Genomic DNA, 17606 nt, shown 5'->3' with positions numbered 1-17606 from the left:
ATCTGCAGCCCCATTGATTTTAGGACGTTTGTATAAGGCCTGTCTACATCAAACAGCTTGCAGGGCTGGCCCTCTTTTTATTTTAAACAAAGCAGATTATGGAAATGTGCTTTCTCCCTGCTGCCTTTCTATTGGGACGTCCTACCTATCTTGCCACATTGCTAATTTATAGTGAGAGGTTCAAATGAAAGCCTCAGCTGTGAGAACGTTTGGGGTCACGTTTTGGGGTATGGAGGATTTAAAGGCTGTAATACTACATCAAGATGAGCTGTGTTGACTCCCGAATCCAAGACAGTGCCACCCTTGCTCGATAACGATACCCAAATTGCAAGCCTTAAGTTGCTTTCAAGTGCCTTTACTGTGTGTTGTTAAGTATTTACACTGTTCCACCTGAGACCTGATTCAGAAAAAGGCAGAAAGAAAAGGGATTCTTGTATTTGTAGAACAGATTTGACTGTAAAATTATCCACGAAATTATTCAGAAGTAGTATTCAAATGGAATATGATTTAAGATATTTACATCCCATTTGGTTAAAAATCTGTCCAGTATGTCTATTTATTCAGCTAGCATTAATTGCCTCTCTCTTCTCCTGCTGGTAAAAGACTATTCAGTATTTGGTTAATTTCCAAGATTCAAATATTTTACTTTACATTACCAGGATTCATATGGACACTTACTCACTGGTAGTTAGCTAATGTCACGTTAGCAAAATACTCGTATTGCGTCGTGGGGCGAGTTCAAGACCTTGGCGCGGGCCTGGGGGAGCTCGGTCGTGTGAAGGGCAGCGGCGTGAGTCGTGCCGCCGCGGGAACCCGTCGTGCCCGTCCTTAACACGTACTTAAGTGGGTTTAAACACGTGCTGGAAGTCAAGCGTATGCTGTAACGCCGTCCAAAGAGGGGTGTTTTCCCTGATCAAAAGCCTTGGAGAGGAGGTGGGCGGAGAGGGGGAAATAAAACGTAATGCAAGTTGCCCAGCTGTTTAGATATAAATGCAAGCTGAGCAATAAGGAATCGTGTGTCCGTGATTCACCTAGGCTGGACCAAAGTCACAGAAATGTTACGTTCCCGACCATCTCTGCAGGGTACTGAGTTAAGCAAGGCACTGCCGAGAAGATCCCTTCTGCTTTGTATTTCAAAGCCATTTATTCAGATAACCTGGAAATTCCTCAGCTGCAGTTTTGCAGAGGTCAGGCTGCCAGGGGTCCGAAGGCAGGTTGCTGCTCTCTTCTCGGGAAGGCTGCGTAACTAGGCTTTGAACAGGGGTTGCTCTCTGTTGCTGGCACTTTTGGGGTACTGTTGCAGTTCTAAATGCCGTGTGTAATCCCAAATCACGTGTGGACTGTTTTCATTGCCGGAGGGAGCGGGACAGTTGGGATAACCCAGATCAAGCCAAAGCCGGCTGTGTCAAGCTGTCAGACCAATGACAGGAAGGTCGGTGACACCTCTGTGGTCGGACATGAAGGTCCCTGGGCAGGTAAGCTGAGGAGCACGTCACCGCCTGAGGAAGCCTGAGCTGCTGTGGAGCCAGCTGCCGTACGGGGAGCCCAGGTGTCTCTGTCGTGTTAATCCACAAATCAAATAATCAACTTCTGGCTAATCACAAATTGACTCTCTTCGCAGCCAGTTGAATATGTGCATGACTTGAGGCGGGCTGCGAGCTCACCGAGGACGCTGATGGTTTAGCAGAACGCAACGGGTGCTGCTGCACAGGACTGCATGCCGGGGGTAGTTTCACAGGCTTTTCTTTCGGCAGTAATGTCCTTTCAAGCCACGCTTGCTGACTGAGATTTGAAAAAAAAGACAAGAGGAAAAGGTTAGTTTTAATTCAGATTAGTTCTCCGAACCAAGTCATCACACCAGCACCCCTGCAGGGGATGGATGGCATAGGGCGAGAGCGCCGGTGCGTGCAGGGACCTACTGACGCCAGTGAAGCTGCTGGAGAAAGCCCTGTGCAACTGGGTTCTCCTCATGCTCTGCCAGGAGCGTGGGAGCCCAGCGCTCATGGGATCTCAAGGTTACCTTGTCGTGAGCAATGTCACTATTAGGCCGCAGGTGGAAGAAGATTGACTGGAGCAGTGTACAGCGTGGCCTCTGTTTCCGTGCGCCCCTTAAGCACTCGTTTCCCTCTGTCCTGTCCTTATCCAGGGCAATGTTTGTTCAACGTTTGTTTAAGTTTGGGTCGAAGAAAAGTTTGATCCAGTTCATTTGAAATGTTCTGGTCAAACCGTAATGCAGGAGTAGGGTGATGGCTTCTAGTTTTGGTGGCGAACAAAATTAAAAGTAACGGAAGGAAATTGTTAGTTGACTTGAGCTCCTTGATGCAAGATGGTGTTAAAGTAAAGAGTTTAGGAGGATTCAGAGGATTACTAGGCATTTATATAAATAATAAAAATATTATCACAGTTATGCTAGGTGGAATATCAGTTTGCAAGAGGGACCAACTGCCAAGGTTCATTGTATTAACTAGACTTTAACTGAAGAGGTTTGGAAGAGCTTTCCCTGTACACAGATTATGACTAAGTGGTATGTTTGCATCATCCCACCGCATCTGAAATTGGTGTGAGTCAGAAAGCAAATATCATATTAAATGAACCATTGGATGTTATGCACCACATGAAACCTATATTCCAGTCCCTGGAAGAGTTGTCTTTTTTGCTTTCTGGTCTAATAGGTGATGTAGTTTGCTAAATTGACACTCACATTGTTTCCTTCTGGAGAGAGAAGATAAATGTGAAACTGTGTGTGTTTATTTAGAGGAAACACTTATGATTAATGATACAAAGTGTTTGTACGTATAAAGAATCTTTCCTCTTATGGCTGTGAAACCAGCTGCTCAAAATGTGGAGCTGTCCTGGATTAGCATTGCAATTGCTTTCTTTCCATTTACAGCATCCTGAGGAATTAGACTTTATTTGGAAAACTTCTCTCCGTGCAGTCTGCAGCACGTATTTGTACCACGCATTGCATATATCCCAAATGACAGCTGAGCAAACTTATGAAATAACAATTGAGGATGATTATATTGGTTCTGAGGATTAGCACAGCAGGTAGCCGTATTGGCGCAGGGCAGGGTTTGGGCCGAAGGACAAACACACGTTCTTTTTATTGTTGCAGTTAAGAGGAATCTGCTAGACTTGGAAGCACAGAAAAGGCTTCTGTGCTCACTGGCCACCTGTGAGCTAATCACACGGATATTTGCCTCATTCGGTATTTCGGCTCACTTGGAGCCTGTAATCTAATTTCCAAACAGAGATGAGAAGAGTGAACAATTCATTTTCTGCTTTACATGGCTGTACTGGTAAACTTTAATCCTTTTAGTATTACGGTTTCATGCAACACGGAGGAAGCAACAGAAAGTCATACATGGAGGACTTCAGGCTTTGAATGTGCCATTTGCCAGCTAATAATTAGCCTCAGCATGGCACAACGTGAATCCAAATAAGAGTTAGGAGCATGGGACATTTTTCAAAGGGTGCGTTAGAGTGTATATAGGCTAAAGATTTCAGCTGGAACAGAAAATTTTGCTCTTCAGGTTGGCCTGAAGTGCCCTGCACCAGTCAGTATTGTCTTCAGCTTCAGTCTTTGCGTCCCTCTGTTGGTGCCTTTTCCATGTGCAAGGCAGTATCATGTCAGTCTCGTATCTTACCAACAGAGCAATTGCATTATAGTTTTGGTGGAAGCATGTATGTGGCAGGTTTGACTTTAACCTGATCTTCATTGCTCATCAGTCATTTCGATGTGTAGACAGGATATTGATTTGATTTCTTAAGCTGGCTGCTTATCTGACATTAAGCTGGAGGTGCTTACATTTGCTAAGAGCCCAGTGAGCACTCCTGCTGGTGTGGTTTACGATCTCAATATGTGAGTATTGCTAAGATTGTAAAGAAAATACTGTTGATATACCGTTCTGCTGTTTTCATTAAGGTCAAGTCAGTAAATGAGCACGTAGTAAAGGTGAGCTCTGGCTTGTCTGTTGGTCAGAGGCTCTTTAACACAAATTCAGTGTGAGCTCAGTGTTCCGGATGGACAATGCAGAGATTATGCAGATCTCCAGGAGGAAGCACTTTGGTTAGAGCTTCCTTGGAGACCACATGTATCTCCATAGCTTACAATACAGGTAGTTCACAAGTAGCTTCATGCCATGTTTGCACCTTTGTTCTGACTTTCCTTTCAGGTCAGTAATAAAAATAAATAAATAAATAAATAGAGCCCCAAACTTCATTTTATACAAACTACCATTGCTAGTCTTCAGTGAAATTTTAATCTATCTTCTGGCAAAGTGATATGAAAGAGCATGTGTAGTTGTAAAGGTGATATCCCTGAGATACGAGCTTTGTCAGGCTCGTATCTTTTATTCCCTGTTAAAGGTGATCATCCAGAGGGGTTAAGGAAAAAGTCTTTCCGATTGCATGGAGATGTCCAGTTGGCCTGCCATGTTACAGCATGTTATTCCTCCAGGTCTTTTGGAGGACAAGTACTATGCTCGATAAGTCAATAGTCCTATCAAAAATCCAATTTACACGGTTCTATTGTATGTATATATACGGAAAGAAAGCCTGAAGTCATGGATAAATGTAATGGGAGTAGTTTTGCTGATTCTAGGAGAGCATGTGTCATTGTAAGGAATACTTACGATGTAACAAACTCTTTGCTGTCCTGGAGTTTACTCTAACCGGAGCCCTCCAACCGTTCAGAGGCCTGTGAAAGCAGAGCCGATCCGCGGGGCAGCCTCTCTGATTGCGATTAGCATTTATACAGATTGACAGGCACCAAATGCAATCTCTCTGAGCCCTGCCAGGCTCCCATCATCTTATCACCTCGGTGTCTGGGAATTAATTTCACTTAAACAGATAGTCCAGATTTCATTCAATGTGTTTATATAGCTTCAGTGACTGGGGAGAGCTGCAGTCTTTATGTTGTCCGTTTAGTTCAAGTAATTGGAACAAAGTAGTCAATATTCAGCAGATGTGAAGAGCGGGCTGGGGAGAGTGATGTTCAAGAAAACAAGATGTCAAGGCAAAGCATACCTTTTTGAGCAATTATGTAGTGCTTCTGACGGAGATAGAGAAGACATCATGAGATCTGCAGACCAGAAGGGGCCCAAATTACTTGCATCAAATTGTACAGCATATTATGATGCTGCTTTATACATGGCTTTAATAAAAGCCTACTTTTTGATTTTTGAGTTATCATATAGAATTTAATGGAATATCACATTCCTGTTTATACAATACTATGGAACGATATAAAAACAAAAACTCGTATACATCAAAAAGCCATGGATGGTATCATGCATTTTTTTCTCAATTGTATGTTATTTTCTGTTCTAATTTCTGTAAAGCCTTTCAAGTCCTCTTCCATCTTCCCACATTAGGAAGAATTTGATATACCGTCACGTTTACCTACCAAGAAAAACTTGCAGTAACTGTGACGGCTCTCAAAGCAGCGAGACACAAAATGGAGTGGCAGCTCTTCAGTTTCATTACAGCTGTATCACTTCAATCTATCTAATAGTTTGGCCCCTTATTTTTCCTTGTAGAATAAACAAATAAATTTGGCCAAGGTGCAGCTGGCTTTGCAGGACAGTATCACAGGTTCAAATGGTTATTATCTGTCTATCACACTTTTTTTAAAGCCTAAAGCTCAAACAATAGAAAATTAGCCTTTCAAGCCAAGAAACAGAGGAATTTAGTATGTTTTATATTGCAGAAAATGCGGAGATACCTGTTAAAAGCAGAGAAACATTGACATAAACTGTGCATGTCTTTAGAGGTGTACAAAAAGTTCAAGGCCCTGTTGCAAGACCCACAACGTGCAGAGAATTTAGAAAGGGATGGGGATCACTGGGCAAATCTAACTGACAACATTTAATGCGACCCTGTGTTTCCCATGAACACCAGTATGAGTTAAGTTATCTGTATAACTCAGGCCAGAAGAATTCTTCCTAGGAAATACTAGGTTAGACCAGATAGTTGGATAGTATCAAACTTTTCCTCTGCAGCATTGGAAACGGGTGAAATAGTTGCAAGTGGAGGTAGTACTGTATGGCGACAGGACTCAGTGGAGCTGCAAAGTGTAAGCTCAGTGTACTTTTCCTATGGAAACTAAGCAGCTAAAATCGTTGCAATTAAAATTGCACATCGTCGAGATCGTTCTGAGCTTCGTAAGTTCGGTGCTAGCAAGCGGGGTGCTGCGGGTTTTAAGCGCTGTGTTTATATTGACATCATGCCTTTAAAAATAGGGTAGAAAATTTTTAGCTCTGAAGAACAAATTCACAAAGGAAACAGTGTTAACGTGTCTGGTGAGTTATGGGTAGGACACCTCTCAAGGGGAATGCACGTGTTATTTTCCGGTGTAAACGTATCACACAGATCGTTTTGTCCTTCATATTTTAAACTGAGCTGTCGTGCTAAATTCGATCAGTGTTCATACGGTGGTGATACTTTTCAAGCTGCTGTCGAAAGCCGGTTTTATTTGAGCTCATTCAAGTGCTCCTGTCATGTACAAGCTGAACAAGCTGATGTCACGGGCGTTTTCGAGCACATTGCGGCTACATGGCCGAAGCAAATCGATAGTAAGGGAGCGGGGTGGGATGGATGAATCCAATATGTTTTTCTTCTCCGAAATCGTCGTGGCGTTACTCTTGTGCTAAGATATCCAGCCCTTATGAAAAACTGGAGAAAAAAAATCAAGCCTGGCTGTGTTTTCTGTTTTTAATGGTTTAGTATGCCATACTACCACCTCGTTGACTCGTGGGCAGGAATTTGGAAACGCTCTCCCCACATATCCGCCGTGCAGCAATTTCACCGGGAAGGTAACCGAATCCTGTGGAATAGCCAAAATATGAGCGGGGAAGCCGCCTTCCCGAAACCAAACAAAATCCGTGTTTCTGATGTTAGGCTGGACAGATGGTTTGCGAGTACCGACTCCTGTCCGAGGGAAGGAGGATTTTCCTATCGTGGGACTGGCCAGAGTGCCCGGGCATTTGGCCACTGCTCTTCACGGTCTCTCGGCAGATGTGCTCGAGCTGAGGTTTTTGGCGTTGTGTTGCTGGGGCAGGTTTGGCAAGAGGCACCTGAAGTCCCTTCTTGAATTTTGGTGTGCCGGGCTCTTAACATAGGGAGATAGTTGCCTGATCGGAAACATGGGGAGCACTTGGTGCCCGAGGTGTGGAGAAAAGTGGTGCCGGGGCATCTCGTACTTCAAAAATCAACTGAGAAACGAGGCCCCAGTGATGAACAGCTAAAATTTCTGGCAGGGTTTGCAGATCAAATTGCACACGTGTATGAGCTGCTAAGAAAAATGTGCTGCCTTTCATTAGAAATGGATACTCTTGCAGCAGACAGATGGGTGGCAAGTGAACCTAAATTTAAAAAAATTCTCCATGCCTGGGGATGGACCTGCGTGCCACCAAGCCTGCCTTACATTAGTGGAGTGGTTAAAAATATACTTAAGAATTGAATCACAGAACATCTGGAGGGTCACAATATGAGAGATGCCATTTAGGAGGATTGCAATAAGGGGACATTGTCTCACGAAGCTGCTTGAATTCCTCTGAAGTGTTAAACAGTAAAAATGACGTAATTTATCTAGAGTCACAACAGGCCTTTGACGAAGTCCTGAGCAAAAGGCTGCCATGGAAGCTTAAGTTGTCATGAAGGAAGAAATCAAGTATGGTTACCAAAAAAATACAGCTAGAGGAAAGAAAGCAAAGTGTTGGGTTATTTTCATCCTGATCTGCTTTCACCGTGGTTTGAGAGCAGCTGAAGTCTCGTCCTCTGACCTTAGTTGGTCATTGTAAAAGACAGGGGAGTAAATAGCAGCATCTGTACGTGGTGGAAAGCAATCTGTGATAGTTGGAACCAACGAGAACCATTAGAAACCTTAGAGAAACCTAATTAGGCCGAGAGAATAGTCAAAAAAACAGATAATGATGAGATTGATACAAGTTTTGGATAAATCAGTGGTGCAGCTACCGAATGCTATGTGTTATTAGTCACCCTGTTTCTAAAGAAAGTATTGCAGAGGCCTAGCAGGTTCAGCAGGATGACAGAGAAGAACAATAAGAAGTGATCAGACAAGCGGGAAGACTCTGGTAGGAAGAAAAACTGGGGGCACAGGAGTATAGCTTAAAAAGGAGATTAAAGGGGGCACAATTAAAATCTGTAAAATAGTCAAAGTTATTGACGACTTTTAGAGAAGCCCTGTTCTCACAGAGTTGCAAGAACCCCGGGGGCATTACAAGGTGAGAACTGAAAACCTTGCAGAAGGAATATTTTCATATAGCATGCTAAGAAATCTACTGCTGTGGGCAAGAACTGAGGAATACTCAGAAGAGACTGGAGATTTATGTTGATAACTGTACTGTGTTAATCTGATTCTAGAAAAACATGGAAGACAGTCTCAGGCTTTTGGGTATAAGCCAGACTAACTAGAGATCTGCATGCGATCTGATGTGGTGGACAGGTTATTTTACCTATGTTGGCTGCAAGATTTTTACACCTGTTTCGGAAAAATCCTGTGCTGGCTATGATAAGTGATAGGAAACATGGACCTTAGGCCTGATTTAATAGGACGTTGTCTGTGTTTTCTATGATCCTAGGTGGGCTTTACAAATTATGCTTACAAGACCCATATTTCTTTAATTTAAATGCTAAATTCAAAGAGGAAGCGATTGCTTTTTTGGGGCTCGAACCCTTTAGTATCCAAGAATGTTCTCCATTTAATTTGCCAGCTTTACTTCTATGTGGGAAGTTTGCCAGCCCATATGAGAAAAGTCCACTTCTGTAAACACTTCAGTGCTGTTAGTTGGCTATTGAATACGTCAGAGTTGCATAGTTAATGATGTAATTTATTGTTTCTTAAGCGGCTAGGCTAGGAAGCCAGGAGATTTTCCCTATTGGAAATTAGCCTTTTGCTGCGCATGTGTGTGTATGTGTGTGTGTTGAAGCAGGATCAAGTTATCGTGGTGTTTTCTCTTAGGGAACGTTAGGATGTTACAATTGCATGCATCTATTTCCTGTTAAGTAAAATGAGATGATTTCTAAGAGAGAGGGATGTTTGGATGTTCTGTACTTCACTTTCCTCTAGAAAGTTATGTCCCATTCCTTTTTACTAAGTAAAGAGGTGCTTTTTAAAAAAAAAATCAAACGTCAAGTGCTTTCAATATTATACTCACAGTATACAGGATATAGGAGTTACATTTATGGCGTATGTTCTGTTTAACAGCTGGATGAAATAAATTGTTTCATGTGAAATATTGGAGGACTCTGCATTCTCAAATCAAGGCCAGAAGCAGCTCAATGACTGAAGAATTGTCAACATCTTGTGCAATTCCACTAAGTGCTTCTTTTCATTGATCTGCAACTTTATTGTTGACAATTAAATCCATTTCAACGCAGAAGATAAACATTTTTAACAGGAGGTAGCAAAATCTTTTGTCCTGAATGATTTTCTTCTCTGTTTGATAATTAAGTACAAAGTGTGTCACGAGTCTTGCTATTCACTTGTGCTAAGTACTTGCTTACTGTGGAATAACTGGTATCAGCAGATGACAGAGCTGCTTGTAACCATGCTTTCGAATGCATGTTTTTAATTTACATAATCAAATACTTTGTTAGTGTCCTTGGAAATTAGGATGAAAGATGACTGTGTGCTAAAAATGAAAAATTGTTTTTAGCAAATTATGTGTATCCAGTACAACAGATGAATTGCTCTGGGGCCTTTATGATACGTGTTGGCTGGTATACCCAACAATCTTCCCCATCCTTTGCAGTAATAGTTTCTGTCATCTGCCTTTATTGATCAAAATGTTTCTTTGACCAATGTCTAATCAATATGAAATGTACAATCAGATCTTAAATCTGATTACTTATTTCAACCCTTGTAAAATGCTTATGGAAGTATACCTCTCAGGGCTGATGGTCAACGGGTTTACATTTTCTGCGTTCCATTGACTTCAGAGAAGTTGCAACAGTTTGTATTGGTTATGACGGTGTGCACCAACTGCCCGCTTACCCGTGTTAAAACCGAAGGAAATAGTTCTATATTTTGTGAAAGATCTAATTTTCTATCTTGCATTAAGAGAGTCTGCAGAAATTTTTAGTTAGGCAGAGGTAATATTGTCAAGAGAAGAGTTTAACTTATCAAAGAGATTAAAGAAAATTAATGCTATATTTTAAATTAAATAATGCCATAAAAATGTGAGTAAAATTTCAGGGTAGGCCGAATGCTTAATCCCAAAGATAACGCTGATAGCATCAGAACATTGAAAACTTCCTATAATTTTCATACTAGTGCAATAAGGACTTTGAGCTTAGTCCAAGAGCCCCTCAAGGGAATGGAAAATTCAGGGTTGGTTCTGGATTGCTCTCTTAAGATGCCTTCTTCCTCCCAAGCCAGACAAAGAGAGGATGAATCCTAATGTGGAAGGGAGAAGGAGCGATGAGGTACTTAACACACTCTTGTTTCTGAATCAAGCCCGGCTGTTTCAGACCTGTACATAGAGAAGTCAGATGATTTTGTGTTTAGAAAGCAGGTTCGGCCACTGTAAGTGACAGCATTAGGAATCACGTTGTCTAAGGAGACTTCATTCTCCAAGCATCTTTGCTTCAGGTCAGAGATGCGCAGTCCTCACTTCCTTGGCTGCCACTCAAGCCAGAGCGAGGCTGGTAGTGCTCCAGCTCTCATCATGATGCGCCCTGGGGTGGCTGGTAGCATCTCCTTTTGAACTTTGCTACAACTAAACATGTCGAAACTGCCGTGTAGACAACGCCTGATTAGGCAAAATTAGAGTGTGCACTGAATTGGTGAATCTTTGTGAATTTCAAAATTTTGGCGAATTTCAACAGGGCCTCCTTGTTGGCAGAAGAATAGTTGGGCTTCATGTGGTGGCAGTGATGGTCTCCACTGGCCGGCTCTGGCCGTCTTCTAGCTCTTTTGCGCAACCCAAGAGGTACAAAGGAGCCAGAATGCAGACTTTAGGTTAAATTGTACTTCTGTGCGCGTTAGGAAGACAGGCAGCGGCATTCCAGGTGGACGCTGCTATAAACTGTGTTCGTTATACAAATCCATGTCCTTTAACTGAAGTGTTTGCATGCCCTGTGTATCTCTCTGTTAACTATATGTATACATATGATAGATATGGGTTTAAATATGTATTACATACATATTGCATATGTATTACACGTAACATATACATGTATACAAACACATGGGAGTGCATGTGTATATGTGTATGTTCACAGAATGTATATAAAATATAATGTAAACTCACAGATACAGAGTCTCTCTAGTTCGCATGCAGTCATTTGGTTTACTTACAGGTCTGCACAGTGTGGCCTTGTCTCCTCCTCTGGTGTTATTGAGCCAACCACGTACTAATCACATAGACACAGCAAACTGCTAACTGCACTTGTATTACTTGGAGGGAACTGAGTCCTGCACCTTGAGAGATCACGATATTTTTTGTGTTAAGAGAAAAATAGATGAATTTGAGACCTAAGACATATCAAAGGGCACAGACAGGAAAGGATGATAATGAAATGCAGGTTGTATGTACTGTCTGGGTGCCACAAGCGTAGCAGATGTTTTTTTCTCAGGCCTCAAAGAAACTTTGAACTATGGCTTTTTTCCTTTTTTTGGTAAAAAGACTGACTGCTGATGGATGCAATGTCAAGCCAGTGGAAAAAGGGAAGCCTGTGCCAGCATATAAGTTACATCACAGTTGCTGCTTTACTGATGCAGTAATCTTACTTTATCTAAAATAAGAGTATGGAAGCTGCCATCAAGTAAAATTAGCTTGCTTACTTCCTTAGCAGCTGGGATGGAAGTGAATTCCTGTGATGTACAAACCAACCCAGAAATTGTGTACTTGGCTTGTCTCAGAGTGACATAAGGGACTTTTCCCTCTTAGTTCTTACAGCAAGCTGGTCAGTTCACACTCGCAAATAAGGCGTTGCACAAAAACCAACTAGAAGAACAAGGGTAATCTTGTATGTATGACCTTGAGATACTGTTGACGAAGACTTAAACCCTTCATATGAAACACATAATTGGTAGCGCTTGTCTCTGATGTGGGATTTCAACTCCCTAAATAGATATTGTGGAATGAAAAATTCTTTCTGGTTTATATGTCATAATTACCAGTCATGCAGAGAAGTGTGGCTAGGCACACTGGGGTTAGAGAGATTCCTGGCCACTGACACCATTTCGCGGTATGGCATAGATGCAGTGGTGCAAGACGGAGAGAGAAAGAGAGAGAGAAAGCGTACACGCATGCAAAGCTGACATTTGGAATAACATTATCCTACTAAATACAGCATCTTCTAAGCTGTGTGAACTAACAGCAGTGATACTTACGGACCATGTAATGAAGATGGAAGCAGCAGCAAAAAACACCCAGGAGACGCTAGGATTCATAGCCCTTTTTCTCAAGGGGAGGAGGAGCTGCTGTGTGAGGAACAAACTCCCCAGCAGAGAGCTGTGCTGAATAAATGTTACACACGCAAGAGACACTGAAAATATCAAATAAAAAGATTTAATGAATACACTGAGTGCAAGCTATTCCCTGCAGAATTAGGAGTCCTATCACCTCTGCTGGATTTTCAGACCACCCGCTATTTTCATGTTGTAGGGAATTGCTAATGACAAGGCTAAGCCCTCAAAGCCGTAATTATGATGCCATTCTGTTAAAAATCAAAATATCATAACTCTTCAACCTGTAATGGCTAGGAGCATAGAGCCACATATCCCTGAACAATCTGTTGCTTGCTTTTTTTTTTTTTTCCCTCTTTCTAGTCCTCCCTTAACCCATGTGGTTATCACACTCTGTCCAACTTCTAATAATGATTGATCAAACAGAACGGATCCCAATAACTAATGCGAAGTGAATTTCCTTTATTTATAGCCTGCAGTTTAATTGCAGTTGACCTTGGGCATACAACAGAGTAATTATTTTTAATTCCTCCAGAGTCTCCCTCTTGCTCCCCTAGTCTTCTGATCCAAGTTCCTGGAGGAGCTTCTGTGCCTACTACAGCTTGCGTACTTTAGCAGCAGTTAAAGTATATCCTCATCAAATAACTCAGTTCACTTTTTTTTTTCCTCTCTCGCTCTTTCTTCTTCCTCTCTTCAGCTCCTTTTTGTCCCCCCAAAGTTTTTTTTTTTTTTTGCATTTCCTGTCCAAAACTATTAAAACAACTCCAGTTTAGCAAGCTGCTTGCCATTGCACAGAGCCTGTAAAACACCTATGAACAGGTTACTTATGAACCTCACGTACCTTGTCAGGCGGCGTGGAACTGTAATCTCTGCATGAAATTAAACGCAAATGATACAAACGATGGCATACGTTTGTCACATTTCTGCCAGGCCCTCTTTGGCACGGGAACAGACCGGGTTGTAGTGATGCAAAAGATGGCAAACACTGGTGTACCCTTTGTGGGGACTGGCAGAATACACTTTTCATTTGCACTCCTTTACTTCAGGGTTTGAACAATGTAGCTGTCAGCCGATTTCTCTGAATGTGTATCATTTTATTATGCGTTTATTTGTTTTTACCCCTTAAGATTGGCAGCAGAATGAGTAAAGTTTCATTTTCTTAAGATTATTGGGTACGTTTTTGATTATGCAGCCCTATAAAATCTTGTGTGTTTTTCCTGCCCTTCATTTTCCTAATAGACAAAGATGTAAGAAATGCAACTTTTCGCAGTTGCTTTGCAATATTGGTGTAACGGTGCTCATAATTCCCACTGCAGCTGGAGGCGTTGCCCTTTCTCATTTTGAGTCAGCAATACTCCCTCAGAATTTGTATAAAGCTGTTATCGTGCATCAGATATTCAAGTTTTGGGGAACGCGGTATGATTCAAATGGGAAATTGCTGTTGAGTGCCAGCGAGCAGGACTGCACTGTAGTACATGTTAAAATTGTAATAACAGTCGTTAGTATTTAAGAGACATAGCTACCTGGGAAACCAAAATCAGTCATTCCATGACCAGCCAAACCAAAAAAACCTGTTTCTTGCCAATATGTGCTTCAAGGTTTAGTAGTTGTGTGATGTCTGATAAAACAGAGAGCTCAAATTGCATTCTGTACCTCGGTGGCTCAATAATGGAGTGATAAAGAGAGTAGCAATAGTAGAAAATAATAGTAGTGGACAGAGTTTCTGCTCTCTACCACGCAGCCTATTTTTCAGGAGACTTATTGGAGGAAGAAGAGAGGCGGAGGCACGTGCTCGCACGCAGAGAGCGTGGCTGTCTACCTCTCCTTTCTTTCAAAAAATACGCTCAGGACTAATCACGTTGCTTTCTCCACTTCTTTGGCCAGTCTTCTGAAGAATGATGTCCCAGATGGGTGTCCCTGAAAGAAACCCAAGATAAAACTATGTTATTTTCACCCAACTCTTATCCTCTTCATTTCACCACCCAAGCGGTAGAGATGTCATATTAAGCAAATAGGAGTAATTAGGGGTAAAGGGATGTGCCTGGAAAACAAACTATTCCATAAGTAGAGAAACTAGCGAAGTTTCCTGGCTTCCTATGGATTTTCCCCTCTCTCTGGCAATTTGTACTTACATGTTTCTGTAGCTAATTTTATTGTTTTTTAATGCCATCAGTTAGGGACCGCTTTTCCTAAAAACACGTAGAGACGATGCTACCCGCTCTCACGTGGTTGCCAGCACTGTTCTAGAGTCCTGAATCCTAGAGTCTCAAGTGATGATAGTGAAAAATCTCATTTTGCTTAAAAAAAGAAATGAAAAGCTAGCATGGTTGCGGAGGAAGGTTGGGAAACAAGTCCCCTAGGAAAGAAAGAGCCAGGAGGCGAGTACAGCGAAGCCAACTTCTGTTGTGCTAAAGAAGCAGAAGAAAGCAAAGCGCAGCCACTTCTGGGCGTTTTTCTTAAGGCAAAGGTGGTGGTTTTTGTGCGAGGTCTGACTCAAGATTTTTGAGCGCTTGAACAACCCCGCTCAACCCTTTTGCGTGCTTGCTTTTTTTCATGGATTAATCGAGACACCCGAACCTTTCATTCTTAGAATAAAACGTGAGACGAAAACTTAGGAGAAGGACGGAGGGTCAGGGATGCTGCTGGAAAGGAGTCCGGATTTGGTTAGGTTTCATGTTGGCACGGTCCTCTATAAGAGACAAACCGCCGTAACCGCCCGGAGCGCAACTCTGGAAAATCAATTTAAGTTTGGTTTTGCCCATCTTGTCGCGCACTTACCTGTTTTATGTCTCTCTCTCTTGTTGTTGCAGATAAAGAGTTAGGAGTCAGTACACTAGCGGAAAATGACGACCCTGGTGCTAGGGGCCCGGCCGTCCCGAAAATATCAGGATTAGAAAGGAGTCAAGAGAAGAGCCAGGACAGCAGCAAGGACCCCATCCTCGAGCCCGTGGTGCCTAAAGACCCTTGTCCTCAGGCGACGCAGCCGCTGGCCCAGCCCCAGCCGGAGCCGCCGCCCGAGGCGCCTTGCCCCAGCCCCGCGCTCGCCCCGCGGGCCGAGGCCCCGGCCCCGCCGCCGCCGTCGCAGGCCCCGCCGCTGCCGCCGGCCCCGGAGGAGGGCGCCCGCCAGCCCGCGCCGCCGCCCGCCGCCCAGCACCCGCCCCGACCCCCGTCCCCGGCGCCGCCCGCCCACCCCGGCCTCCCGCCGGCGCAGCCCCATCCCGCCTCCCAGAGCCTCTCCCAGCCGCTCTCGGCGTATAACAGCAGCAGCTTGAGCCTCAACAGCTTAAGGTAGGCGCGCGAATGGGCTCCCCCCGCCGAAGCCCCGTGTCCTTGCAGGCTCGGGGCCCGGTGGCGATGCTTTGTGGTACCGCGCGCGGGACAACGCGGTGGTGAACTGCCGAAGGGCAGACGGGGGCAGCGCGTCCAGCCCCGGCGCTGCCCTCCTTCAGCCTTAATCCACCTCTCTGAAACGAGCCAGGATCGCTCTAGCTCTCATCTAGTCTGCCCACAAATACTTGCTCCTCTTTGACCTCCAGGGAGGTCAAATTTGTTTTGACCTCCCTGCCGGTCCCGGCGTACTCAGGCCGTTGGAGGGGGACGTATGCGGCTTAGGCCGGTGGAGGGAAATCCCCCTTCTTGCGGGTTGAGCCGCTCCCCGAAGGTTGACGTCTTTCACCCGCTCCTCCCTGTGAACCGATTCTGCTTTCTCAGCCCCCTTCCGTGCCCTAGGACAAGCAATCCGGCGCTGCCGCTGTCGGCCCTGCTGGTCGGTCTTGCACCTGTGACATTAAGGCTGAATTCCTTCCTGCACTGCCAACACCTTGGTCTGCAGTGTTTTTCTCCTCATCTGGCCACGGGGAGACATCCCTCACGTTTATAGGAGGATAACGGAGATAGAGAGAGAGATTAAGTAACGTAACATGTTCACAGTAACCCGTGAAGTCTCTGTGAATGGGAACCTCCCGGCTGCCCTATTCTGAGCTAACGCTCCCACCACTGGGTCATCGTTTCCTGAATCTGTCTGAGGGTCTGCCAGGCACAAGGAGTCCTTCAAGACCTAGTGAACCAGCATTATGGTTGCTTCATGGTTTGAGTAAAGACCAGGAGGTTTTTTAGGGCTTTGATTTATTTTTAACCAAATTGGTATTGCTTTCCTTTAAACGCCACTGCAGTAGAAGCGTAACTTTACTTTAAGTAACGACAAGTAAAATGTAAGTGCTATGTGGATGTATTTTAAATACTAATTCATAGGAAGTTAAACCTGAAAAGTTGGAAGCAGTGCAGTCACAAATATTTATTTTGTTGACCCATCTTACCTCTTTATATTGTGGGGACAGAGAGAGACGTCAGTTGTGCAGTGAGCCTATATCCATTTTTGCTTTCGCTAGTTCATTTCCCATTTTCTGCAGTCTTTCATCATACCAAGTCCTAACAAAAATTAAACTTTTATTAAGGCAGTGAGCACTGATTTTGAGCTTCATTTACCTGAAACCATGAATCAGAAGCAGTCATGTGGAAAGGACCTGATAATAATTAAGTAATGAATACACGTAGTTGATTGCTCCTTTGTGTGTCATTCCTATGTTATTAGAGGACAGAAGCTCAGCCTCTTACAGAGAGGGAGAATGTGTCTCGTCTGTTGGTGTGGACAGACCACAGGAAGTAATAGAAGAGTAACAGAAAATAGAAGAGTCATAGAAAAGATGCAGCAGAGGCAAGGGCTAAAGAAAGGAGTATCAAAATAGCATTCATAGAAGAGCAACTTGCCTTTGTGATCCATAACTTGCATTAGCAACTTGTTTCACGTGCTCCATGCATAGCTTGGTGGGGTTGTGTATATGTGCGTACGTTTGAAGCTTCTCTCTCTTCCATGCAATGCTTAATTGCGTTTCTTTTCATTAACAGCAGCAGCAGAAGCAGCACTCCTGCCAAGACTCAGGCCCCTCCTCCACACATATCTCACCACCCCTCAGCCTCACCATTCCCCCTCTCTTTACCTAGCCACAGCCCGCTGCATACCTTCACGCCCACCCTCCAGCCCCCCGCACACCCACATCACCCCAATATGTTTGCCCCTCCTACGGCTTTGCCTCCTCCACCGCCATTGACGTCAGGGACACTGCAGGTTCCAGGACATCCAGCTGGTAGCACTTACTCAGGTAAGCGCCAC

At 43.8% G+C, this 17606-nt stretch overlaps 1 protein-coding gene across 2 annotated transcripts in view; it reads left to right on the top strand.

The window, feature by feature from the left end:
• The window catches only part of AUTS2 (activator of transcription and developmental regulator AUTS2), a 787788-nt gene that overhangs the window by 743913 nt on the left and 26269 nt on the right, over window positions 1–17606 (top strand). For both annotated transcript variants that reach the window (XM_068909849.1, XM_068909850.1), the window contains exons 7-8: window positions 15247–15724; window positions 17342–17595. In XM_068909849.1, the coding sequence (XP_068765950.1) occupies window positions 15247–15724; window positions 17342–17595 (732 nt within the window). The remainder of the gene's footprint in view (window positions 1–15246; window positions 15725–17341; window positions 17596–17606) is intronic.

This window comes from Struthio camelus, chromosome 16 (assembly GCF_040807025.1).
Source record: "Struthio camelus isolate bStrCam1 chromosome 16, bStrCam1.hap1, whole genome shotgun sequence".
In the NCBI taxonomy this organism is placed as follows: Eukaryota; Metazoa; Chordata; class Aves; order Struthioniformes; family Struthionidae; genus Struthio; species Struthio camelus.
This window is presented reverse-complemented; position numbering and strand designations above follow the sequence as displayed.